Source organism: Staurois parvus, unplaced genomic scaffold (genome assembly GCF_062004578.1).
Source record: "Staurois parvus isolate SC_StPar_1 unplaced genomic scaffold, SC_StPar_1.0 ptg002984l, whole genome shotgun sequence".
Classification (NCBI taxonomy): Eukaryota; Metazoa; Chordata; class Amphibia; order Anura; family Ranidae; genus Staurois; species Staurois parvus.
In genome coordinates, this window is record NW_028320780.1 from 32314 (window position 1) to 58154 (window position 25841).

Consider the following 25841-nt stretch of genomic DNA (forward strand, 5'->3'; position numbering starts at 1 on the left):
AGGCTTGGTTCACCCCAAGTGCGGGCGCGGTCCTGAGTGTCACACGTGTAGGACGGCCCATTGATGCCAGTGGGCGGGCCATTGATGCCAGTGGGCGGGCCATTGATGCTAGTGGGCGGGCCTTTGATGCTAGTGGGCCCATTGATGCCAGACGGCTGCCCATTGATGTCAGACGGCTGCCCATTGATGCCAGTGGGTGGCTCATTGATGCCAGTGGGCTGCCCATTGATGCCAGACGGCTGCCCATTGATGTCAGACGGCTGCCCATTGATGCCAGTGGGTGGCTCATTGATGCCAGTGGGCTGCCCATTGATGCCAGACGGCTGCCCATGGATGCCAGTGGGTGGCCCATTGATGCCAGTGGGCTGCCCATTGATGCCAGACGGCTGCCCATGGATGCCAGTGGGCTGCCCATTGATGTCAGACGGCTGCCCATTGATGCCAGACGGCTGCCCATGGATGCCAGTGGGCTGCCCATTGATGTCAGACGGCTGCCCATTGATGCCAGACGGCTGCCCATTGATGTCAGACGGCTGCCCATTGATGCCAGTGGGTGGCTCATTGATGCCAGTGGGCTGCCCATTGATGCCAGACGGCTGCCCATTGATGCCAGTGGGCGGGCCATTGATGCTAGTGGGCGGGCCTTTGATGCTAGTGGGCCCATTGATGCCAGACGGCTGCCCATTGATGTCAGACGGCTGCCCATTGATGCCAGTGGGTGGCTCATTGATGCCAGTGGGCTGCCCATTGATGCCAGACGGCTGCCCATGGATGCCAGTGGGTGGCCCATTGATGCCAGTGGGCTGCCCATTGATGCCAGACGGCTGCCCATGGATGCCAGTGGGCTGCCCATTGATGCCGGAGGCTGCCCATTGATGCCAGACGGCTGCCCATGGATGCCAGTGGGCGGCCCATTGATGCCAGTGGGCGGCCCATTGATGCCAGTGGGTGGCCCATTGATAGCAATGGGCTGCCCCACACACGATGCGTGGGAATGCGCAGAAAGAAGTCCCTGACTCTCCCGAAAACGGGGTTGGGTGCCATTAACAATCCATGGCCCGCTAAATGGCGACGCGTTTCGGTGCTTGCCAGGAAAGTGCGCAATTTTGCACGCGTTCCCAGGTAACGCAAACCTAGACCGTTTTCCAAAAACGGCACCATGTGGTTTGGTTGGCAGATGTACGTAACAATGGCACCGCCGTGCCTCTGCTAAATGGCAACGCGTTTCGGTGCTTGCCGGGAAAGTGCGCAATTTTGCGTGCGTTCCCAGGTAAAGCGAACCTAGCCTGTCTGTTTTCCAAAAACGGTACCATGTGGTTTGGTGTTGCAGATATACAAAACAATCAATGGGACTGCCATACGTCTGCTAGATGGCAACGCGTTTCGGTGCTTGCTGGGAAAGTGCGCAATTTTGCGTGCGTTCCCAGGTAACGCGAACCTAACCTATTTTCCAAAAGCGGTACCATGTGGTTTGGTTTTTCAGATGTACGAAACAATCAATGGGACCGCCGTGCGTCTGTTAAATAGCAATGCGTTTCAGTGCTTGTGGGGAAAATGCGCAATTTTGCACGCGTTCCCAGGTAACGTGAACCTAGCCTGTTTTCCAAAAGTGGCACCATGTGGTTTGGTTGGCAGATCTACAAAACAAGTAACGGAACCGTCGTGCGTCTGCTAAATAGCAACGCGTTTCAGGGCTTGTGGGGATATGTAGAAATGTCAGCCTAGCCTGACTTTTTTTTTTTTTTTGCGCATTTCCGTGCGTTTTTCACCAGTTCTCGCCTTTAAGGAAGTCCATTCATTTCAATGGGCCGCCCTACACACGATGCGCGGGAAGACGCAGAAAGAAAACCCTGACTCTTCCGAAAACGGCCTCGCGAGGTTTGCAGATGTGTTGGGGTTCCATTAACAATTCATGGCCTGCTAAATGGCAACGCGTTTCGGTGCTTTCCGGGAAAGTGCGCAATTTTGCACGCGCTCCCAGGTAATGCAAACCTAACCTGTTTTCCGAAAACTGCTTCATGAGGTTTGGTTTGCAGATGTGTTGGGTGCCATTAATAATTCATGGCCCGCTAAATGGCAACGCGTTTCAGTGCCTGCGGGGAAAGTGCGTAATTTTGCACGCGCTCCCAGGTGATGCGAACCTAGCCTGTTTTCCAAAAACGGTACCATGTGGTTTGGTTTTGCAGATCTACAAAACAATGGGACCGCCGTGCGTCTGCTAGATGGCAACGCGTTTCAGTGCTGGCGGGGAAAGTGCGCATTCCTGATACGTAGAAATGGCAGCCTAGCCTGACTTTTTTTTTTTTGCGCCTTTCTGTGCGTTTTTCACCAGTTCTCGCCTTTAGGGAAGCCCATTCATTTCAACGGGCCGCCCTATTAGCAAGAAGCCCGGAAAAGAGGTCGGTTCATACCTCCAGGTGCGACTCATGCGGGCGCGTTCCCGAGTGTCGCGTGTGGGGCACCACGAGATACAAATGGGCTGCCCCACGCACGATGCGCAAAAAAAAGGAGTCCCTGGCTCTTTTTTTCCCAAAAACGGCCTCTTGCAGTTCGGTTTGGTTTGCAGATGTGTTGGGGTTCCATTAGCAATTCATGGCCCGCCTAATGGCAACGCGTTTCAGTGCTTGTGGGGAAAGTGCGCAATTTTGCACGCGTTCCCAGGTAATGCGAACCTAGCCTGACTGTTTTCCAAAAACTTGGTGAAAATCTGCAGACGGGCTGATCTGTGTCGAACATTTGTGAACGCAGCCCAGGAATGGCACAGGCACCGGGATTTACACGATTGTGTCATCTCCTGAGCAAGGTGAGAGGCTGCAGCAGGGGGCTGATCTGTGTCAGACATTTGTGGACACGGCCACCAGGATTTCCATGAATGTGTTATCTCAGAGCCGGCATCTCACTCTGGGAAGGAGGTGGTGACCCTGGATGATGCCGGAACAAAGATGGCGCCGTCCTTCCGGGGGGGGGGGGGGGGGTTTGGTGAAGGGATACCCAGGGGAGAGGCCTGCGATCTCTGAGCATGCGTGGCCTTGATGTGGGAATTCTATGTAATGACAGGTCCACTTTAATAGTAGCTTGTACATGGCGGACGTTCCCTTTAAGAAATGGCGCAGCGCCCGATGGCTGACACCGCGTCCCTGTACCGTAGCCGCGTCCTTGAACGCCGGCCTCTATCTCCGAGGATCCATGATGGCTTCACACTCCGGCCCCTCCCAGGTTTATCCGGATGGGGGGGGGGGGGGGCGCTGACAGCTTCCCTGATATCTCCCAGGAACGTGACACCATTAAGAGCCTCCGTGTCACATCGCCAACCTGCAAAGAGGCCGCGCTGCTGTCAGAGGCTGGAAGGGGCCCCCAGGGGACCTCGTGTGCACCGATGAGTCAGGGAAGGAGAAGACGCTACAGATTCACCACCACAGTCTGCAGACCCAGCGATTCTCTGCATCTTTTATTAACCAATCGGAGCCTGCGGGGTTCCCACCCTCCCAATTTAAAGGGGAACTCCGGCCTCCCCTCCAGTCTGGCACAGGTGTACCAGCTCCTCCCCTCCAGTCTTGCACAGGTGTCCCGGCTCCTCCCCTTCAGTCTTGCACAGGTGTCCCGGCTCCTCCCCTCCAGTCTTGCACAGGTGTACCGGCTCCTCCCCTCCAGTCTTGCACAGGTGTCCCGGCTCCTCCCCTTCAGTCTTGCACAGGTGTACCAGTTCCTCCCCTCCAGTCTTGCACAGGTGTCCCGGCTCCTCCCCTTCAGTCTTGCACAGGTGTCCCAGCTCCTCCCCCTGGAATGAATCGTCTTCCTCTGATGTCACCGCACACTGGGAGCTTCTCACAATGTGCATTAGTAGCTGCAGCCAATCAGATAGAGCTCCGCCCAATTTCCTGGCTGGAGGACGTCCAGCATCATCTATCCCTTTCCTCTCCCAGCCTGACTGTCACTGGCCCCGCCCCTTTCATTTGGATTTCAGTTCTTTCCGTCACGCAGGCTCAGTATCATATGTGGGCGTTACCTATGCAAATGTAGCCTGCCTAGGAACGCCCACTCCTCCAGACTGACACCCTCCCAGTTTGATATTTACATAACTCCTCCCACTGCTTGCATTGGGGCTGCGGCTCTGGAGAGGACTGAGGTAGGGGGCTGGGATGTTTCCAGGAGGCTGTGTACAGCCCCTCCCACCAGCCCTGATCTCCCTGCATTGCACAGAGAAGCACAGAGACCCAGTGATGACATCACTGGCTCTAATATAACGTATGCAATGAAAACAGCACCCTGCCGGCACCACCCACCGGCCAGGATCTGCCTGCATTGCATATAGAAGCACAGAGACACTATGATGACATCACTGGGTTTAAAATAAGGTATGTAATGAAAAGAGCACACTGCTGGCTCCTCCCACCAGCCATGATCTGCCTGCATTGCATAGAGAAGCACAGAGACCCAGTAATGACATCGCTGGGACTATAATAAGGTATGTAATGAACACAGCCCCCTGCTGGCCCCTCCCACCAACCACAATCTGCCTGCATTGCATAGAGAAGCACAGAGATCCACTGATGACATCACTGGGTCTAATATAAGGTATGTAATGAAATCTGCACCCTGCTGTCCCCTCCCACCTGCCACAATCTACCTGCATCGCATAGAGAAGCACAGAGAGCTGATGACATCACTGAGTTTAAAATAAGGTGTGCAATGAAAAGAGCACGCTGCTGGCTCCTCCCACCAGCCATGATCTGCCTGCATTGCATAGAGAAGGTCAGAGAGCCAGTGATGTCATCACTGGATCTAACTACGGTAGGTAATTAAAACTGCACCCTGCTGTTTACCTTCCTGCATTGCATAGAGAAGCACAGAGACCCAGTAATGAGATCACTGGGTCTAAAATAATCTGTGTAATGAAAACAGCACCTTGTTGGGCCCCCCCCCACCTTCCGCAATCTGCCTGCATTGCATAGAGAAGCACAGAGACCCAGTAATCAGATCATTGGGTCTAAAATAAAGCATGCAATGAAAACAGCACCTTGCTGCCCCCCCCCACCACAATCTGCTTGCATTGCATAGAGAAGCACAGAGACCCAGCTTTGACATCATTGGGTCTGCAGTAATCCAGCGGGAGACTTCCTGTAATAAAGACCTCTCACTGCTGCAGGAGGACTGGTCTTGTCTCCGCCCCCTCCTGTACTTTTCCGGGGTGGGTGAAGCCTATCAGGCCCCTCCCACAGCTGTGCTCCCTGCACAGCACAGCGATGATGTCACTGCTACTTTTACAAGGTAATATCTGGAGCTGTAAAGGCGTTTGGTGCTCACAGAGAGGATTTGTATCCTTTGTGGTGGTTGAGGAATAGATTTATTTGAAGGTTTTTTCTGCGTGGAGTTCCCCTTTAAATCTGCCCCTGGGAGCGTTCCACCGCCCTATATATACAAGAGGCACTGGGCCGGAGTTCCCCTTTAATGCCATTGTGGTGATGCGACCAGCTGGTGCGGTTCTACTGGTACCCGAGTCCTAGAGGCGGGATCTGGTGCCGGGAATACGGAGCGCTTGCTGTTCTGATTGGCTGCCACGACGCCCCCGGCAGGCAAACCCTTCCCATTGGCCGCAGAGCTGACGATCAAACCTTCTTGTGTTACAGGATGCCTGGCCACCGACACCGAGGAACGTCTGGTGGAGTACCTGCTGAACCCGGGCCGCTACAACAAGCTGATCCGACCCGCCACCAACGGCTCCGAACAGGTCACCGTACAGCTCATGGTGTCACTGGCCCAGCTCATCAGCGTGGTAAGTCACAGGGGCAACATGGCGTTCCGGGGGGGGCATTGGGGGGTTCAAGACCTCTGATCGGGGGGGGGGGGCAAGTACTGGGGCGCCCTAGGAAAGGGTGGGGCACCTTACATAAAGAGTCTGCCACCTATAAAGTACTAAGTCGCCCTAGAAAGGAGTAGAGCACCCTAAAACCCCTCTTGATATGGGGAGCCTCTAGTGTGGCCCCGACACCACCAAAGGGCCACACATAAAAATGCAGTGAATATTCAGTGCAGACACACAACAGGATATAGTCAAAGACTAAGGGGATACAGGAGACAGTCAGAGACTGCAGACACAGTACAGGAGATGACCAGAGACTGTGGACATAGTACAGGAGATGACCAGAGACTGCAGACACAGTACAGGGATGACCAGAGACTGCAGACACAGTACAGGGATGACCAGAGACTGCAGACATAGTACAGGAGATGACCAGAGACTGCGGACAGCACAGGGGAGGACCGGAGACTGCGGACACAGTACAGGGGATGACCAGAGACTGCGGACATAGTACAGGAGATGACCAGAGACTGCAGACACAGTACAGGGATGACCAGAGACTGCAGACACAATACAGGAGATGACCAGAGACTGCGGACAGTACAGGGATGACCAGAGACTGCGGACACAGTACAGGGATGACCAGAGACTGCGGACACAGTACAGGAGATGACCAGAGACTGCGGACACAGTACAGGAGATGACCAGAGACTGCGGACACAGTACAGGAGATGACCAGAGACTGCGGACACAGTACAGGAGATGACCAGAGACTGCGGACACAGTACAGGAGATGACCAGAGACTGCGGACACAGTACAGGAGATGACCAGAGACTGCGGACACGGTACAGGAGATGACCAGAGACTGCGGACACAGTACAGGAGATGACCAGAGACAGCGGACACAGTACAGGGATGACCAGAGACTGCGGACACAGTACAGGAGATGACCAGAGACTGCGGACACAGTACAGGAGATGACCAGAGACTGCGGACATAGTACAGGAGATGACCAGAGACTGCGGACACAGTACAGGAGATGACCAGAGACTGCGGACATAGTACAGGAGATGACCAGAGACTGCAGACATAGTACAGGAGATGACCAGAGACTGCAGACATAGTACAGGAGATGACCAGAGACTGCGGACACAGTACAGGGGATGACCAGAGACTGCAGACATAGTACAGGAGATGACCAGAGACTGCGGACACAGTACAGGGGATGACCAGAGACTGCGGACATAGTACAGGGATGACCAGAGACTGCGGACATAGTACAGGAGATGACCAGAGACTGCGGACACAGTACAGGGGATGACCAGAGACTGCGGACATAGTACAGGGGATGACCAGAGACTGCAGACATAGTACAGGAGATGACCAGAGACTGCGGACACAGTACAGGGGATGACCAGAGACTGCGGACATAGTACAGGAGATGACCAGAGACTGCGGACATAGTACAGGAGATGACCGGAGACTGCGGACACAGTACAGGGGATGACCAGAGACTGCGGACACAGTACAGGAGATGACCAGAGACTGCGGACACAGTACAGGAGATGACCAGAGACTGCGGACACAGTACAGGAGATGACCAGAGACTGCGGACACAGTACAGGAGATGACCAGAGACTGCGGACACAGTACAGGAGATGACCAGAGACTGCGGACATGATACAAGAGTTGGTCAGAGACTACAGATATGCTGCAGGAGATTTTCAGAGACTCTGAACATGCTATATGAGTTGTTGGAGACTGAGGACATGCTTCAGGAGACAGTCATAGGCGATTGACAATATACAGGTAGAGATGAGCCAATTGGTTCAAGCCAGCCTTGGTTGGAGAAGCCTCTTGGCCATATACCATCATAGATAAACCAGTCGGTTCAACTCAACCTTGATTTCTCTAATCTCTAACAAATCTGAGGAAAGAAGTTTCCTGTGGATGGCCTACGAGTACCATGACCTCCTTGCAAGCCGGTAGAAGGATCTCCTGGGCATTTCACAGAGTGGCTGCCAATTGAGGTGGGTTCAACCCAACCTTAATTGGAAAAGCTTCTTGACCTTCAGACAATATACTGCTAGAGGTGAGCAAAGTCGTTCAACCCAGTCTTGGTTGGAAAAGCTTCTTGGCCCTCTTGGCCATATACCATCATAGATAAACCAGTCGGTTCAACTCAACCTTGATTTCTGAGGAAAGATGTTTCCTGTGGATGGTCTATGAGCCCCATGACCTCCTTGCAAGCCGGTAAAAGGATCTCCTGGACATTTCACAGAGTGGCTGCCAATTAAGGTTGGTTCAAACCAGTCTTGGAGTCTTGGTTGGAAAAGCTTCCTGGCCCTCTTTGGGTGATCGCAATATGCTGGTAGAGATAGGCCAATTGGTTCAATCCAGTCTTGGAGTCTTGGTTGGAGAAGATTCTTGGCCCTCTTTGGGTGATGGTGATATACTGGTAGAAATGAGCCAATTGGTTCAAGCCAGCCTTGGTTGGAGAAGCCTCTTGGCCCTCTTAGAAATATACGAATGTAGATAAACCAGTCGGTTCAACTCAACCTTGATTTCTTTAATCTCTAACAAATCTGAGGAAAGAAGTTTCCTGTGGATGGCCTGTGAGCCCCATGACCTCCTTGCAAGCCGGTAAAAGGATCCCTGGGCATTTCGCAGAGTGGCTGCCAATTAAGGTGGGTCCAAAACCAAACTTAATTGGAAAAGCTTCTTGACCTTCAGACAATATATTGCTAGAGGTGAGCAAAGTGGTTCAACCCAGTCTTGGTTGGAAAAGCTTCCTGGCCCTCTTTGGGTGATGGTGATATACTGGTAGAGATGAGCCAATTGGTCCAAGCCAGCCTTGGTTGGAGAAGATTCTTGGCCCTCTTTGGGTGATGGTGATATACAGGTAGAGATGAACCAATTGATTCAAGTCAGCCTTGACTGGAAAAGATTCTTGGCCCTCTTAAAAATATACCATCGTAAATAAACCAGTCGGTTCAACTCAACCTTGATTTCTCTAATCTCTAACAAATCTGAGGAAAGACGTTTCCTGTGGATGGCCTGTGAGCCCCATGACCTCCTTGCAAGCTGGTAAAAGGATCTCCTGGACATTTCACAGAGTGGCTGCCAATTAAGGTTGGTTCAATCCAGCCTTGGAGAAGATTCTTGGCCCTCTTAAAAATATACCAACGTAGATAAACCAGTTGGTTCAAATCAGCCTTGATTTCTCTAATCTCTAACAAATCTGAGGAAAGATGTTCCCTGTGGATGGCCTATGAGCCCCATGACCTCCTTGCAAACCGGTAAAAGGATCTCCTGGGCATTTCACAGAGTGGCTGCCAGTTAAGGTTGGTTCAACCCAGTCTTGGTTGGAAAAGCTTCCTGGACCTCTTTGGGTGATAGCAATATGCTGGTAGAGAGAGGCCAATTGGTTCACTCCAGCCTTGGTTGGAGAAGGTTCTTGGCCCTCTTTGGGTGATGGTGATATACAGGTAGAGATGAGCCAAGATGTTTCCTGTGGATGGCATATGAGCCCCATGACCTCCTTGCAAGCCGGTAAAAGGATCTCCTGGGCATTTCACTGTGCCGATTACGGTCTTGGAGGAAGTAACTGGAGGTTGGAGCTGTCTTTGGGAAGCATCAAGTTTGCATAATTCCCTGTTTCACCTAAAATGTAGGAAGCAGGCAGATGACATTTCATTTATCACGAGGGCTTGAGGACTTTTAGGTAGCAAAAAAGTCATCCATGACCCATACTGTGAGGTTGTAGCAGAGAACTAGGAAATCGCACTAGTTCTTGGACCCCACTGACTTATGAGGGATTGTCAAGTTAACTGGCCTGGAAATCCAAGCTTCTGGTCACGAATGGGTTCATTTAGAAGACCTGTCACCATTTCCCCAGGAAGCCCCCAAAGCCAGATACAGGGAAATGTGATACTTAATGTGCTCCTGATGGGGTTTTTTTTTTATGTATTTTGTTCTATAATGATGTGGATTTACGTAATCGGCTTCTCTTTCCCTTCCAGCATGAACGGGAACAGATAATGACCACCAACGTGTGGCTGACTCAGGTAAACCTCTCGTTTTTGTAAATCATTACGAATTATTAGAACGTTTCCTTTGGCCGTCTCCGCAGATTCCTGCCGTTTTAGCGGTCGTTTTCCATGTCCCGGAAAGGTGACTGCAGGACGCAGCGAGGATAGTCACCTGTGATGCAGCTCCCTGAAGACACCCGTCTTCTGCTTTTTGTATCGGTTATATAATTGTCCTTCAGCGCTGCAAGGAGAACCGTCCTCTGTGCGGCTTGTAATTCTCCCGGCGCTGAAGGCAGAATCACTCCACGCATTTTATCTCTCGGTCTTTTTTCCAGACAATTCCTTCGTAATCTGATTTAAGAGGATTTGTAATCCCCTTTGTACTTCGTAATGTTTAAAAAAGATGGAGGTTTTCATGTTATCACTCATCTTAATAGTAGCGGGCGGGCGGGCGGCTGATGTCTGTGATGTGCAGGATTAGGACCGATTCTCAGATGTAAATTCCTTTAACCAACTTCTTCTCCTCCAAAGGAGACAGGGACATTATGCTCCTTTGGAGAGGAGATTTGGTTTACAGCACGGGTGTCAAACTGGCGGCCCCACCAGCTGCTGTCAAACTACTACCACCATGATTTAGACCCAGGGAGTGGCTTAGCATTTCTGGGATGAGCTCAAATGCACCATCCATTACTTTAGGATGAAATGGAGAAGATTAGATTGTTGGCCAGGTCTGTAGACCTCCACTTCTGGTCATGGAGACCATAGTCATTGCTGTAAACCAAGGGTGTCAGCTGTTGCCAAACTACAAGTCCCATGAGGCCTTGCAAGATTGACAATTACAAGCATGACTCCCAAAGGTGGAGGCATGAAGGGACTTGTAGTTTGGCTGGCAGTTTGACACCCTTGGTTTGCAGCAATGACTATGGTCTCCAAGACCAGAAGTGGAGGTCTACAGACCTGGCCAACAATCTAATCTAAAGTAATGGATGGTGCGTTTTGAGCTCGTCCCAGAAATGCTAAACCACTCCCTGGGTCTAAATCATGGTGGTGCTGTTGGAACTGAAATTTGTTGGTTGGAAGACCGTTTTGTGCTCACTGTGGTGCTGATGTTCATGACTCTCAAAGGTAGAGGCATGAAGGGACTTGTAATTTCGCAACAGCTGGAGGACCACCAGTTTGACATCCTTGGTTTACAGCAATAACTATGGTCTTCAAGACCAGAAGTGGAGGTCTACAGACCTGGCCAACAATCTAATCTAAAGTAATGAATGGTGCGTTTTGAGCTCGTCTTAGAAATGCTAAACCACTCCCTGGGTCTAAATCATGGTGGTGCTGTTGGAACTGAAATTTGTTGGTTGGAAGACCGTTTTGTGCTCACTGTGGTGCTGATGTTCATGACTCTCAAAGGTAGAGGCATGAAGGGACTTGTAGTTTTGCAACAGCTGGAGGACCACCAGTTTGACATCCTTGGTTTACAGCAATGACTATGGTCTCCAAGACCAGAAGTGGAGGTCTACAGACCTGGCCAAGAATCAAATCTAAAGTAATGAATGGTGCGTTTTGAGCTCGTCTTAGAAATGCTAAGCCACTCCCTGGGTCTAAATCATGGTGGTGCTGTTGGAACTGAAATTTGTTCGTTGGAAGACAATTTTGCACTCACTGTGGTGCTGATGTTCCATAACTCATTCATCTTTCGCACATTGCTGAGGTTTCAGCTCTAGTTATTGATTCTTGAAATCGATGCCTTAGAAAGGGTGGACACCTCTTCGGTCTTGCCGGTACTCAAATGATCCCCCTGACACCGACGTTGCCCTTCTAAAGGTCTCTTTTTTTCTATCTTCGTTAATACCGATTTCCGAGCCCACACTGCTACAACAAATGGCCATTATCTAAGAAGGCTTGCTAGCTTTGAAATGTCCAGAACAGCTGCCCATCATATCTGCCCAGTTCATATGGACTTCACAAAGTTCCTCTAGATGGTGACATTGTCTTAACTCTTCTTTCACTTCAGGAATGGGAGGACTACCGGCTGACGTGGAACCCTGCCGAGTTTGACAACATGAAGAAAGTGCGTCTACCCTCCAAGCACATCTGGTTACCGGATGTCGTCCTCTACAACAAGTAAGTGCACCCCATGCAGAGTCATACCTTACAGGGCTACTGGGAAGAACTTGAAGTAAGAAACCCTACAGCTACCAAACACAAGGGGTTTTTGTTGTTTTTTAAAGCTGTATGATGATTAATGTTTCTCCATGGTATGCCAGATGTATGACCATGAATGGTTCTCCATGGTATGCCAACAGTATGACCATGAATGTTTCTCCATGGTATGCCAGATGTATGACCATGAATGTTTCTCCATGGTGTGCCAGCTGTATGACCATGAATGGTTTTCCACGGTATGCCAGCAGTATGACCATGAATGTTTCTCCATGGTATGCCAGATGTATGACCATGAATGTTTCTCCATGGTATGCCAGCAGTATGACCATGAATGTTTCTCCATGGTGTGCCAGCTGTATGACCATGAATGGTTCTCCATGGTATGCCAGCAGTATGACCATGAATGTTTCTCCATGGTATGCCAGCAGTATGACCATGAATGTTTCTCCATAGTATGCCAGCAGTATGACCTTGAATGTTTCTCCATGGTGTGCCAGCAGTATGACCATGAATGTTTCCCTATGATATGCTCGCATTATGACCATGAATGGTTTTCTATGGTATGCAAGTTGTATGGCCATGATGGTTTCTCCATAATATGCCAGCAGTATGACCATGAATGTTTGTCCATGGTATGCTCGCAGTATGATCATGAACGTTCCTCCATTGTATGCCAGCTGTATGACCATGAATGTTTCTCCATGGTATGACCATGAATGATATGCAAGTTGTATGTTCATGATGGTTTCTCTATAATATGCCAGCAGTATGACCATGAATGTTTCTCCATGGTGTCCCAGCTGTATGACCATAAATGTTTCTCCATGGTGTCCCAGCTGTATGACCATGAATGTTTCTCCATGGCATGCCAGCAGTATGACCATGAATGTTTCTCCAAGGCATGCCAGCAGTATGACCATGATGGTTTCTTTATAATATGCCAGTAGTATGACCATGAGTATTTCTCCATAGTATTCCAGCTATATGACCAGGAATGCTTCTCCATGGTATGAATATTTATCCATGGTACTCCAGCTGTATGACCATGAATGTTTCTCTGTGGTATGCCAGCTTTATGACCATGAATGATTCTCCATGGTATGCCAGATGTATGACCAGGAATGTTTCTCCATGGTGTGCCAGCTGTATTATCATGATGGTTTCTATATAATATACCAGCAGTATGACCATGAATGTTTCCCCATGGTATGCCCACAGTATGACCATGAATGTTTCTCCATTGTATGCCAGCTGTATGACCATAAATGTGTCTCCATGGTGTGCCAGATGTATGACCATAAATGTGTCTCCTGGTATGCCAGATGTATGACCATAAATGTGTCTCCATGGTATGCCAGATGTATGACCAGGAATGTTTCTCCATGGTATGCCAGCAGTATGACCATGAATGATTCTCCATGGTATGCCAGCAGTATGACCTTAAATATTTCTCCATGGTGTGCCAGCTGTATTATCATGATGGTTTCTATATAATATGCCAGTAGTATGACCATGACTATTTCTCCATAGTATTCCAGCTGTATGACCTTGAATGTTTCTCCATGGTATGCCATATGTATGACCATGAATGTTTCTTCATGGTATGTCAGCAATATGACTATGAATGGTTCTCCGTGCTATGCTCGCAGTGTGACCATGAATGGTTTTCTATAATATGCCAGCTGTATGACCATGAATGTTTCTCCATGGTATGTCAGCTGTGTGACCATGAATGATTCTCCATGGTGTGCCAGCTGTGTGACCTTGAATGTGTCTCCATGGTATGTCAGCTGTGTGACCATGAATGATTCTCCATGGTGTGCCAGCTGTATGACCAATAATGTTTCTCCATGGTGTGCCAGCTGTATGACCATGAATGTTTCCCCATGGTATGCCAGCTGTATGACTATGAATGTTTCTCCATGGTATGCCAGCTGTATGACCATGAATGTTTCTCCATTGTATGCCAGCTGTATGACTATGTATGTTTCTCCATGATATGCCCACAGTATGACCATGAATGTTTCCCCATGGTATGCCAGCTGTATGACCAATAATGTTTCTCCATGGTATGCCAGCTGTATGACCATGAATGTGTCCTTATGGTATGCCAGCTGTATGACCATGAATGTTTCTCCATGGTATGCCAGCTGTATGACCATGATGGTGTCTCTATAATATGCCAGAATTATGACCATGATTGCTTCTCTGTGTTATGCCAGGTGTATGTTCATGAATGTTTCTCCATTATGCCAGCTCTAGGACCATGAATGTTTCATCATAGTATGTTCAGCAATATGACCATGAATGGTTCTCCATGGTATGCCAGTAGTATGATCATGAATGTTTCTCCATGGAATGCCAGCAGTATGACCATGAATGTTTCTCCATGGTGTGCCAGCAGTATGACCATGAATGTTTCTCCATGGTATGCTCGTGGTATGACCATGAATATTTCTCCATGGTGTGCCAGCTGTATGATCATGATGGTTCTCTATAATATGCCAGTAGTATGACCATGACTATTTCTCCATGGTGTGCCAGCAGTATGACCATGAATGTTTCTCCATGGTTTGACAGCTGTATGACCATGAATGTTTCTCCATGGTATGCACCAGCTCTATGACCATGAATGTTTCTCCATGGTATGCCAGCTGTATGACTATAAATGTTTCTCCATGATATGCCCACAGTATGACCATGAATGTTTCCCCATGGTATGCCAGCTGTATGACCATGAATGTTTCTCCATGGTATGCCAGCTGTATGACCATGAATGTTTCTCCATTGTATGCCAGCTGTATGACTATGAATGTTTCTCCATGATATGCCCACAGTATGACCATGAATGTTTCCCCATGGTATGCCAGCTGTATGACCAATAATGTTTCTCCATGGTATGCCAGCTGTATGACCATGAATGTGTCCTTATGGTATGCCAGCTGTATGACCATGAATGTTTCTCCATGGTATGCCAGCTGTATGACCATGATGGTGTCTCTATAATATGCCAGAATTATGACCATGATTGCTTCTCTGTGTTATGCCAGGTGTATGTTCATGAATGTTTCTCCATTATGCCAGCTCTAGGACCATGAATGTTTCATCATAGTATGTTCAGCAATATGACCATGAATGGTTCTCCATGGTATGCCAGTAGTATGACCATGAATGTTTCTCCATGGAATGCCAGCAGTATGACCATGAATGTTTCTCCATGGTATGCCAGTAGTATGACCATGAATGTTTCTCCATGGAATGCCAGCAGTATGACCATGAATGTTTCTCCATGGTGTGCCAGCAGTATGACCATGAATGTTTCTCCATGGTGTGCCAGCAGTATGACCATGAATGTTTCTCCATGGTATGCTCGTGGTATGACCATGAATATTTCTCCATGGTGTGCCAGCTGTATGATCATGATGGTTCTCTATAATATGCCAGTAGTATGACCATGACTATTTCTCCATGGTGTGCCAGCAGTATGACCATGAATGTTTCTCCATGGTTTGACAGCTGTATGACCATGAATGTTTCTCCATGGTATGCACCAGCTCTATGACCATGAATGTTTCTCCATGGTATGCCAGCTGTATGACCATGAATGTTTCTCCATTGTATGCCAGCTATATGATCATGAATGCTTCTCTATGGTATTCCAGCAGTATGACCATGAATGTTTCTCCATGGTACGTCAGGAATTTGACCATGAATGGTTCTCCATGGTACGTCAGGAATTTGACCATGAATATTTCTTCATGGTGTGCCAGCTGTATGATCATGAATGTTTCTCCATGGTGTGGCAGAAGTATGACCTTGAATATTTATCCATGGTGTGCCAGCTGTATGATCATGACGGTTTCTCTATAATATGCCAGCAGTATGACCATAAATGTTTTTCCATGGTTCTACCAGCTCTATGACCATAAATGTTTCTCCATTGTATGCTCGCTGTATGACCTTTAATAATTTTCTATAGTATGCCAGCTGTATTATCATGATGGCTTCTCTATAATATGCCAGCAGTATGACCATGAATGTTTCTCCATGGTATGCCAGCAGTATAGTCATGAATGTTTCTCCATGGCATGCCACCTGCATGACCATGAATGTTTCTTCATGGTATGCCAGCTGTGTGACCATGAATGTTTCTCCATGATGTGCCAGCAGTATGACCATGAATGTTTCTCCATGGTGTGCCAGCAGTATGACCATGAATGTTTCTCCATGGTGTGCCAGCAGTATGACCATGAATGTTTCTCCATGGTGTGCCAGCAGTATGACCTTGAATATTTCTCCATGGTGTTCCAGCAGTATGACCATGAATGGTTCTTCATTGTCTGCCAGCTGTATGACCATAAATGTGTCTCCATGGTATGCCAGCAGTATGACCTTGAATATTTCTCCATGGTGTGCCAGCAGTATGACCTTGAATATTTCTCCATGGTGTGCCAGTAGTATGACCTTCAATGTTTCTCCATGGTATGCCAGTAGTATGACCATGAATGTTTCTCCTTGGTATGCCACCTGTATGACCATGAATGTGTCTCCATGGTATGCCAGCAGTATGACCTTCAATGTTTCTCCATGGTATGCCAGCTGTATGACCATGAATATTTCTCCATGGTGTGCCAGCAGTATGATAATGAATGTTTCTCCTTAGTATGCCACCTGTATGACCATGAATGTTTCTCCATGATATGCCAGCTGTATGACCATAAATGTTTCTCCATGGTATGCCAGCTGTGTGACCATGAATGTTTCTCCATGATATGCCAGCTGTATGACCATAAATGTGTCTCCATGGTATGCCAGCTTTGTGACCATGATGTGCACGTCTGACAATTACTTAACAGAAGTTAAGTGAAAGATTTGAACATTTCTGAGCGCAGGAAACAGCGGAGAGGGCCGTAATAAACCATATGAGTAAGAATGTCTAGAATTACATTTTTTTTTAAGGATTAGGAAAGTAGTTAGGATGGTTTTAAGGTCAAAGAGCAATTCCATGAGAAAGCAATTTACGACAGTTGGATCGGAGTTCTGGTTGGCTGGGTTGGCGTACTGTACATTGCTCTTTGCAGGTAACCAACACTTGCGCTAACCTTTTCTGTCTCTCGGCAGTGCTGATGGCATGTACGAGGTGTCCTTCTACTCCAACGCGGTTGTGTCATACGATGGAAGCATCTTTTGGTTGCCTCCAGCCATCTACAAGAGCGCCTGTAAAATAGAAGTCAAGCACTTCCCTTTCGACCAGCAGAATTGCACCATGAAATTTCGCTCATGGACTTATGACCGAACTGAGATTGACCTCGTGTTGAAGAGCGATGTGGCTAGTCTAGATGACTTCACACCTAGCGGTGAATGGGATATCATCGCACTTCCAGGGAGGAGGAATGAGAATCCAGATGACCCTTCCTATGTAGATATCACCTACGACTTCATCATCCGCCGCAAACCTCTATTCTACACCATCAATCTCATCATCCCGTGTATTCTGATCACGTCACTGGCTATCCTCGTCTTCTATCTGCCCTCGGACTGCGGAGAGAAGATGACTTTGTGCATTTCCGTCTTGCTGGCTCTCACTGTCTTCTTGCTGCTGATTTCCAAGATTGTGCCACCCACCTCGCTCGATGTGCCGCTAGTCGGCAAGTACTTGATGTTCACCATGGTTCTGGTGACCTTCTCCATCGTGACCAGCGTCTGTGTGTTAAATGTGCACCACCGATCCCCCACCACACACACCATGCCACCATGGGTCAAGGTGGTGTTTCTAGACAAACTGCCCACTTTGCTGTTCATGAAGCAGCCCCGGCAGAACTGTGCCCGCCAGAGGCTGCGCCAGCAGAGGCAGAACCAAGAGAGAGCCACGGGGAGCTTCTTCCTCCGAGACAGCGCCAAATCTTGCACCTGCTATGTCAACCAGGCCACGGTGAAGAAATACGGGGGGCAGCTCCCCGATTTACCCGAGGGGGTCAACGGCTTCCGAGATCGGCAGGGGAAAGTGCGACAGTGTCTCTGTGGCCTGGAGGAGGCGGTGGAAGGGGTGCGCTTCATTGCCGATCACATGAAGAGCGAGGATGATGACCAGAGCGTAAGTAGATCGTTACAGAGGTGCTCATTTTACATTTTGGGTGCAATGAGGAGCGGTATGACCCGACATTGAGTCTTTACTGTGTTCCGTGACATGAACACGACAATCTCCCCCATGCCTTGTCCCACTGCCAAAGGCAGAACCCCACTGTGACCCAAACTTTGTGCTTCCTCCCTCTAGAGGGCATTATTTGTATATATTTAAGGAGATTCCACTAGGGCAGATGACCCCAGAAATATGGTTCCATAAGTACATGGTCACTGGCCCTAAGTGGATTTTGCACAGGATTTATGGGGTCTTTTGGAGTCCCCACCCACCTCCTTCCACCCAACAATCGTAGAGTGCTCGCCAATTAAATAACTGCAATTTGATTAAACCCAGGTAGTCTGAAGGCCAGTTCAGGTCAGTGATCTTGATGTCCTTCAGCCTCTAGATTAGTCAGATGGAGCTGACTGACAGGGAGTTAGGTTTAGAGGGTCAGAGTTATGGCTTTAGGGTCCAAATTAGGGTTTTAAGTTTGAATTTTAGTGTAAGTTTTAGGATCGGAGTTAGGGCTCTGCTGTCAAAATTAGGGTTTAAGGGCCAGAGGTAGGGTTCTAGAGACAGATTTACTGCTTTAGGACCATAATTAGAGTTTTATGGCCAGAGTTATGGTTCCAGAGCCAGATTTACTGCTTTAGGACCACAATTAGGGTTTTAAAGCCAGAGTTAGAGGTTTTAGTGTCTAAGTTATGGTTCTGGAGCCAGATTTACTGGTTTAGGACCATAATTAGGGTTTTACGGTCGGAGTTAGAGGATTTAGTGTCAGAATTAGGGTTCTAGAGCCAGATTTACTACTTTAGGACCACAATTAGGGTTTTAGGGTCAGAGTTAGGGTTCTAGAGCCAGGATTACTGCTTTAGGACCACAATTAGGGTTTTAGTGTCAGAATTAGGATCATAGTTAAGGTTTTAGATTTTAACTTAGAATTTTAGTGTCAGAATTAGGGTTTTAGGGTCAGAGTTAGGATTATAGTGCCAGATTTACTGCTTTAGGGCCACAATTAGGGTTTTAGGGTCAGAGTTGGGGTTCTAGAGCCAAATTTACTGCTTTAGGACCACAATTAGGGTGTTGGGGTCAGAGTTAGAGGTTTTGGTGTCAGAGATAGGGTTCTGGAGCCAGATTTACTACTTTAGGACCACAATTAGGGTTTTAGGGTCAGAGTTAGAGGTTTTGGTGTCAGAGATAGGGTTCTGGAGCCAGATTTATTGGTTTAGGACCATAATTAGGGTTTTACAGTTGGAGTTAGAGGATTTAGTGTCAGAATTAGGGTTCTAGAGCCAGATTTACTACTTTAGGACCACAATTAGGGTTTTAGGGTCAGAGTTAGGATTCTAGAGCCAGATTTACTGCTTTAGGACCACAATTAGGGTTTTAGTGTCAGAATTAGGATCATAGTTAAGGTTTTAGATTTTAACTTAGAATTTTAGTATCAGAATTAGGGTTTTAGGGTCAGAGTTAGGATTCTAGAGCCAGATTTACTGCTTTAGGACCACGATTAGGGTTTTAAGGTCAGAGTTAGGGTTCTAGAACCAGATTTACTGCTTTAGGACCATAATTAGGGTTTTAGGGTCGGAGTTAGAGGTTTTAGTGTCAGAGGTAGGGTTCTAGAGCCGAACTTACTGCTTTAGAACCACAATTAGGGTTTTAGGGTCAGAGTTAGGGTTCTAGAGTCAGATTTACAGCTTTAGGACCACAATTAGGGTTTTAGGATCAGAGTTAGGGGTTTAAGTTCAGAATAAGGGGCTTTGGGGTCATCGTTAGGGCTCTAGAATCAGAATTCGGGTTTTACTGATAGAGGCTAGGGTTTTAGATGTAGAGCTTTAGGATCAGAGTTGGGGTTTTAGGGGCCAAATACAGGGCATTAGGGTCACAGTTAGAGCTTTAGAGTTAGTCATTGTTTTAGGGACAGAGTTCAGGCTTTAGGGTCAAAATATGAGGCTTTAGGGCCAGGGTTTGAGGTTTTAAGAGACAGAGTTATGATTTTTGGATTAGAGTTTGGGCTTTAGTGTCGGAGTCAAGGTTTTAGGGTCAGAATTAGTGCTTCACTCCGAACCCTTGGGAGCGCTTTTGATTAAAATGCAGCTTATTGCTGTTTTGGCTTAGAGGCGGCTGTGACATAACCCCGTAGCTCTAAAAATAGCCATTTGTGACAAATAATGTAGATCAGAACTTCAGAGGAATGTAGAAACGGACAATTCATTTACTCCCGACTTTGCACCTTGCAGGTCAGCGAGGACTGGAAGTATGTTGCCATGGTGATCGACCGCCTTTTCCTCTGGATCTTCGTCTTCGTCTGCGTTTTCGGGACGATCGGCATGTTCCTGCAGCCCCTCTTCCAGAACTACACCACAAACACTTTACTACAACTGAATCACGCTGCCCCCACCACCAACTAAGGCTGGCCAGGGCGGGGGGCCCACACACCATGCTGCAACCTTAACGTTACCGAACTTAGTAGGACGAAGAAAGAGAAAAACATGGATGCCCTTCCAGCCAAAACTCTGTTTAGATAACTTTTAGGGAACCCAGGATGGGCAAGAGATTCCCCCTTCCCTAACTTTTACGGAACCCGGGATGGGCAAGAGATTCCCCCTTCCCTGACTTTTACGGAACCCGGGATGGGCAAGAGATTCCCCCTTCCCTAACTTTTATGGAACCCGGGATGGGCAAGAGATTCCTCCTTCCCAAACTTTTATGGAACCCGGGATGGGCAAGAGATTCCCCCTTCCCTAACTTTTACGGAACCCGGGATGGGCAAGAGATTCCCTAACTTTTACGGAACCCGGGATGGGCAAGAGATTCCCCCTTCCCTAACTTTTACGGAACCCGGGATGGGCAAGAGATTCCCTAACTTTTACGGAACCCAGGATGGGCAAGAGATTCCCCCTTCCCTTCCCAAAAGCCACCACGAAACGATGGAGACCCTGCCAAGACCTTGAGAACAGACCCTTGCACGTTTTAATTATCCTTCATGGCAAAGCGGCGGCTTCGGAAAGTGCAAGAGGTCGTCTAAAAGGGGGAAATCACTACTTCTTTTTTTTATTTTCAAGCAATAAAGCACGACAGAATAGCTGTATCCAAAGCCATGAGGTCTCCACCCATACAACGGGACCATCTCCATCGAATATGGTCCCCCACCCGGGGTGGCGTAGAGAGAGCAGGCCTCACCCAATGGCGACTTGCGTTATGACCGTGAACACAAAATATTTATTAATATGCACTGAACTATATAGGAATGTGTCCTGTAAAAGATTTATTATGCAGATTTTATGATTTACTTGAGCTTCTTCTTCCCCTCCCCCCGTACTTTCCCGTTTTTATTTGTGTCCACCTTCACGGTTGCGATTAGGAATATTTTTGCACCAATTGTATTTTAAGATAAAAAGGTTGAAAAAACAAAAATAGTAGTATGCTTGCAGGCTGGCCCAACTCTCACCCACGCACGTACGCTGAGCGATATATCCCGCCCAACCTCATTGTTTGGCATGTCATGCCATCGGGAATGCCAGGACTTGGGACTGAACTGTAGCGGTATTCCAAGGACTGTAAATTTTATTTTTAAGATGAATTTTTTTTTTTTTTTTTAGACGAGAAGCACAACGCTGTGCCCTATATAACCGTCTTACACTCCTTTATGAATCGACGCCTTCTGTCTCTCCTAGCACCAACTCTCAGGGGTCGGGCATACACTGTTCACTGCTGGTTCTCATGTAAAAACAAAAAAAAGATTTGTATCAAAAAACTTGTCACTAGTCGTTTCTTTGTTCCTCGTTGGCTGAAATATATAAAAATGGTAAAACGGGTGCAGATGTTTGGAGGTGGATAGTATATGAGGCATGGAGAGCAAAGATCAACCAATCACCTCCATAAATTTGAGGAATAGAACTCTTGGGTTTCTCCAGAGGTTGATAGGGAGTTCCTTGAGCTTTGGGTAATTGACATCCTATCTGATGGTGTTCTCATAGTCCATGGCCACCTTGTAGACCAATAATGTGACACCCATGATCATTGACTGTAAGGGGGGGGCCTTCTCCAAAGGTTGATAGGATGTCAATTACCCACAGCTCAAGGAACCACCTATCAACCTGTGAAGAATGCCCCCCCCCAATTGGTGTCACATTATTGGTCTTCAAAGTGGCTATGGACTATGGAGACACCATCAGATAGGATGTCAATTACCCAAACGTCAAGGAACCCCACTGAAGACTGCTCCCCCTTACAGTTAACTAAAATGATCATTGGTGCCACGTTACTGGTCTTCAAAGTGGCTATGGACTATGAAGACACCATCAGATAAGGAGTTCCTTGAGCTTTGGGTAATTGACATCCTGATGGTGTCTGCATAGTCCATAGCCACCTTGTAGACCAGTAACGTGACACTGATAATCATTTTAGTTGACTGTAAGGGGGGCCTTCTCCAAAGGTTGATAGGATGTCAATTACCCACAGCACAAGGAACCACCTATCAACCTGTGAAAAATGCCCGCCCCCCCCATTGGTGTCACATTATTGGTCTTCAAAGTGGCTATGGACTATGAAGACACCATCAGATAGGATGTCAATTACCCAAACTTCAAGGAACCCCACTGAAGAATGCTCCCCCTTACAGTCAACTAAAATGATCATGGGTGTCACGTTACTGGTCTACAAGGTGGCCATGGACTATGAAGACACCATCCGATAGGGGGTTCCTTCAGCTGTGGGTAATTGACATCCTATTGGATGGTGTCTTCATAGTCCATAGCCACTTTGAAGACCAATAACATGACACCAATGATCATTTTAGTTGACTGTAAGGGGGGGCATTCTTCAATGGAGTTCCTTGAAGTTTGGGTAATTGACATCCTATCTGATTGTTTCTTCATAGTCCATAGCCACCTTGTAGACCAGTAACATGACACCAATGATCATTTTAGCTGACTGTTAGGGGGGGGGGGGCCTTCTCCAAAGGTTGATAGGATGTCAATTACCCACAGCTCAAGCAACTCTATATCAACCTTTGGAGAAGCCCCCCCCCCCCCCCCCTCCCTTACAGTCAACTAAAATGATCATTGGTGTCACGTTACTGGTCTACAAGGTGGCCATGGACTATGAAGACACCATCAGATAGGATGTCAATTACCCAGAGCTCAAGGAACTCCCTATCTGATGGTGTCTTCATAGTCCATGGCCACCTTGTAGACCAGTAACGTGCCAGCAATTATCATTTTAGTTAACTGTAAGGGAGGAGGTTTCTCCAAAGGTTGATATAGAGTTCCCTGAGCTGTGGGTAATTGACATCCTATCTGATGGCGTCTTCATAGTCCATTGCCACCCTTGTAGGCCAGTAACGTGACAACAATGATCATTTTAGTAGATTGTAAGGGGGGGGGTCATTCTCCAATGGGGTTCCTTGAAGTTTGGGTAACTGACATCCTATCTGATGGTGTTTTCATAGTCCATAGCCACTTTGAAGACCAATAATGTGACACCAATGATCATTTTAGTTGACAAAGGAGGGGGGCGGCAGCTTCTCCAAAGGTTGCCTAAACTTCAAGGAACCCCATTGGAGAATGCACCCCCCCTTACAATCAACTAAAATGAGCATTGGTGTCACGTACTGGCCTACAAGGTGGCCATGGACTATGAAGACACCATCAGCTAGGATGTCAATTACCCACAGCTCAAGGAACTCCCTATCTGATGGTGTCTTCATAGTCCACAGCCACCTTGTAGACCAGTAACGTGCCACCACTGATCATTGTAGTTGACTGTAAGGTGGGGGCATTCTTCACAGGTTGATAGGGAGTTCCTTGAGCTTTGGGTAATTGACATCCTATCAACCTCTGAAGAATGCCACCCCCCCTACAGTCAACGACAATCATCATTGGTGTCATGTTACTGGTCTACAAGGTGGCTATGGACTATGAAGACACTATCAGATAGGATGTCAGGGTGTTCCTTAAGTTGTGGGTAATTGACATCCTACCTGATGGAGTCTTCATAGTCCATAGCCACTTTGAAGACCAGTAACGTGACACCAATGATCATATTAGTTGACTGTAAGGGGGGGGGCGCATTCTCCAAAGGTTAATAGGGGTTCCTTCAGCTGTGGGTAATTGACATCCTACCCGCTGGTGTCTTCATAGTCCATAGCCACCGTGTAGACCAGTAACATGACACCCATAATCATTTTAGTTGACTGGAAGGTTGGCATTCTCCAGAGGTTGATAGTTTCCTTGGGCTTTGGGGTATTGGCCTCTAATCTGAAGGGGTCTTCATAATCCATAACCACTTTGTAGACCAGCAACATGACCACAATTATCTTTTTAACTATATCTCAGGGTAACATTCTGACAGGCACTGTAAGGGTGACTTGTTAGAGCTGGAGACCACACTGGACTGATGTGATTAGTTCCTGGTCGTTGGTGGTGACAACTTGGGACAGTAGGAAGAAATCCCTTCCAGTGGTTTATGCCCAATTGGAGGCAGGCCCTATTTGGGGCTTGAGCTGCTTCCTTTGGGTACAGCCTTAAGGTCGTTTCTATAGGTAGACTTGGAAAGGGTAGTAGAAAAGGTACATCCATTGTCCAATAAGATGCAAGGTGTGGTAGAAGATATTTATTGAGAATAGCAGTAAATACTTCAAGCCCATGCATTTTGGGGGGAACAGGGACTCCCCCTTCAGGGCTGTTGCTGCATGCTAATAGATAGGAAGGATTCCCAAACAGATAGGTCAATGGCAAGCAATCAGAGGGATGACTGTCAAAATGTTGCCTGGATGCTACCTCCGTAAACACAGCTGACATTCTGGCAGCCATCGCTCTGATTGCTTGCCATTGACATACCCCTTAGGAAATCCTTCCCACCTATTAGTTTGCAGCAAGTGCCCTAAAGAAGGGAGGAGTCCCCATTCCCTTGAAACGCATTGACATGATGTACATATTGCTATCCTCTAAAACACCTTCCAAAAATTGCACCTTATTGGACACCAGGCACTCCTTTTCGAGTCACTCTAAGGGGCATTCTTCCCACCGACCCCCTTCACTCTTCAAAATCTTTCAATTATTTACTCTATGGAGAGGGGAGATACCACCATTTGTCTTTGTAAATTACAGTTGGCAAAGCTGGGAGTCCTCCTGAACGTTCCTCATTTGCTCTGAGGCCTCAAAATGAAACACATGTGGTTCAATGTGTAGCTGGAGGCATCCAAGATACGGTCCAGGTCTAGTGGAGGCCTAGAGGAACTTTTGTGCAGGCTTGGCCCAGTGCACCAAGGCCTTTGGGCACAGCATGTAAACCATGGCCCATCATCAGTGGTGAGCAGGAGAAATAGTGGTTCCTTCGATGATGTCAATGGTCAGAACATTGACCCAACAGTGCTGAAATTGTCATTAGGAATGCCCAGTCAGTGTGTAGTGGTCACTTGCCTTTGTATAGGCTCCATGTCCTATGCTGTTAGCCAGAACAATGCAGGGAACATCCTTAGCACTCATTTTGAAAGGTCTCAGCTAGCACTTGAGTATGTTTAATAGTCCAGAATAAAGAAAGATTCAGTCATTGAGCCTGCTAGAACAGTTGCTATGGGCATAATCTGGGAGAACATTCTTGGGCAGTTTTCGTCATCAAAACTTTAAAGGTAAAATGTCAAGAGCCACTTCAGCTCTACTTCTGGCACCACCTTGGCTGGTTGGCTTTCTCCGATAATTTGAGTCACACACTGGAAACAAC

General features: G+C 47.7%; 1 protein-coding gene across 1 annotated transcript in view; it reads left to right on the plus strand.

The window, feature by feature from the left end:
• The window catches only part of CHRNB2 (cholinergic receptor nicotinic beta 2 subunit), a 51026-nt gene extending 30080 nt beyond the window's left edge, over positions 1-20946 (plus strand). Inside the window, exons 2-6 of the mRNA XM_089667040.1 lie at positions 5628-5773; positions 9824-9868; positions 11844-11953; positions 17117-18089; positions 20357-20946. Of these exons, the coding sequence (XP_089523166.1) occupies positions 5628-5773; positions 9824-9868; positions 11844-11953; positions 17117-18089; positions 20357-20527 (1445 nt within the window). The 3' untranslated portion in view covers positions 20528-20946. The remainder of the gene's footprint in view (positions 1-5627; positions 5774-9823; positions 9869-11843; positions 11954-17116; positions 18090-20356) is intronic.
• Positions 20947-25841: the final 4895 nt, after the last annotated feature.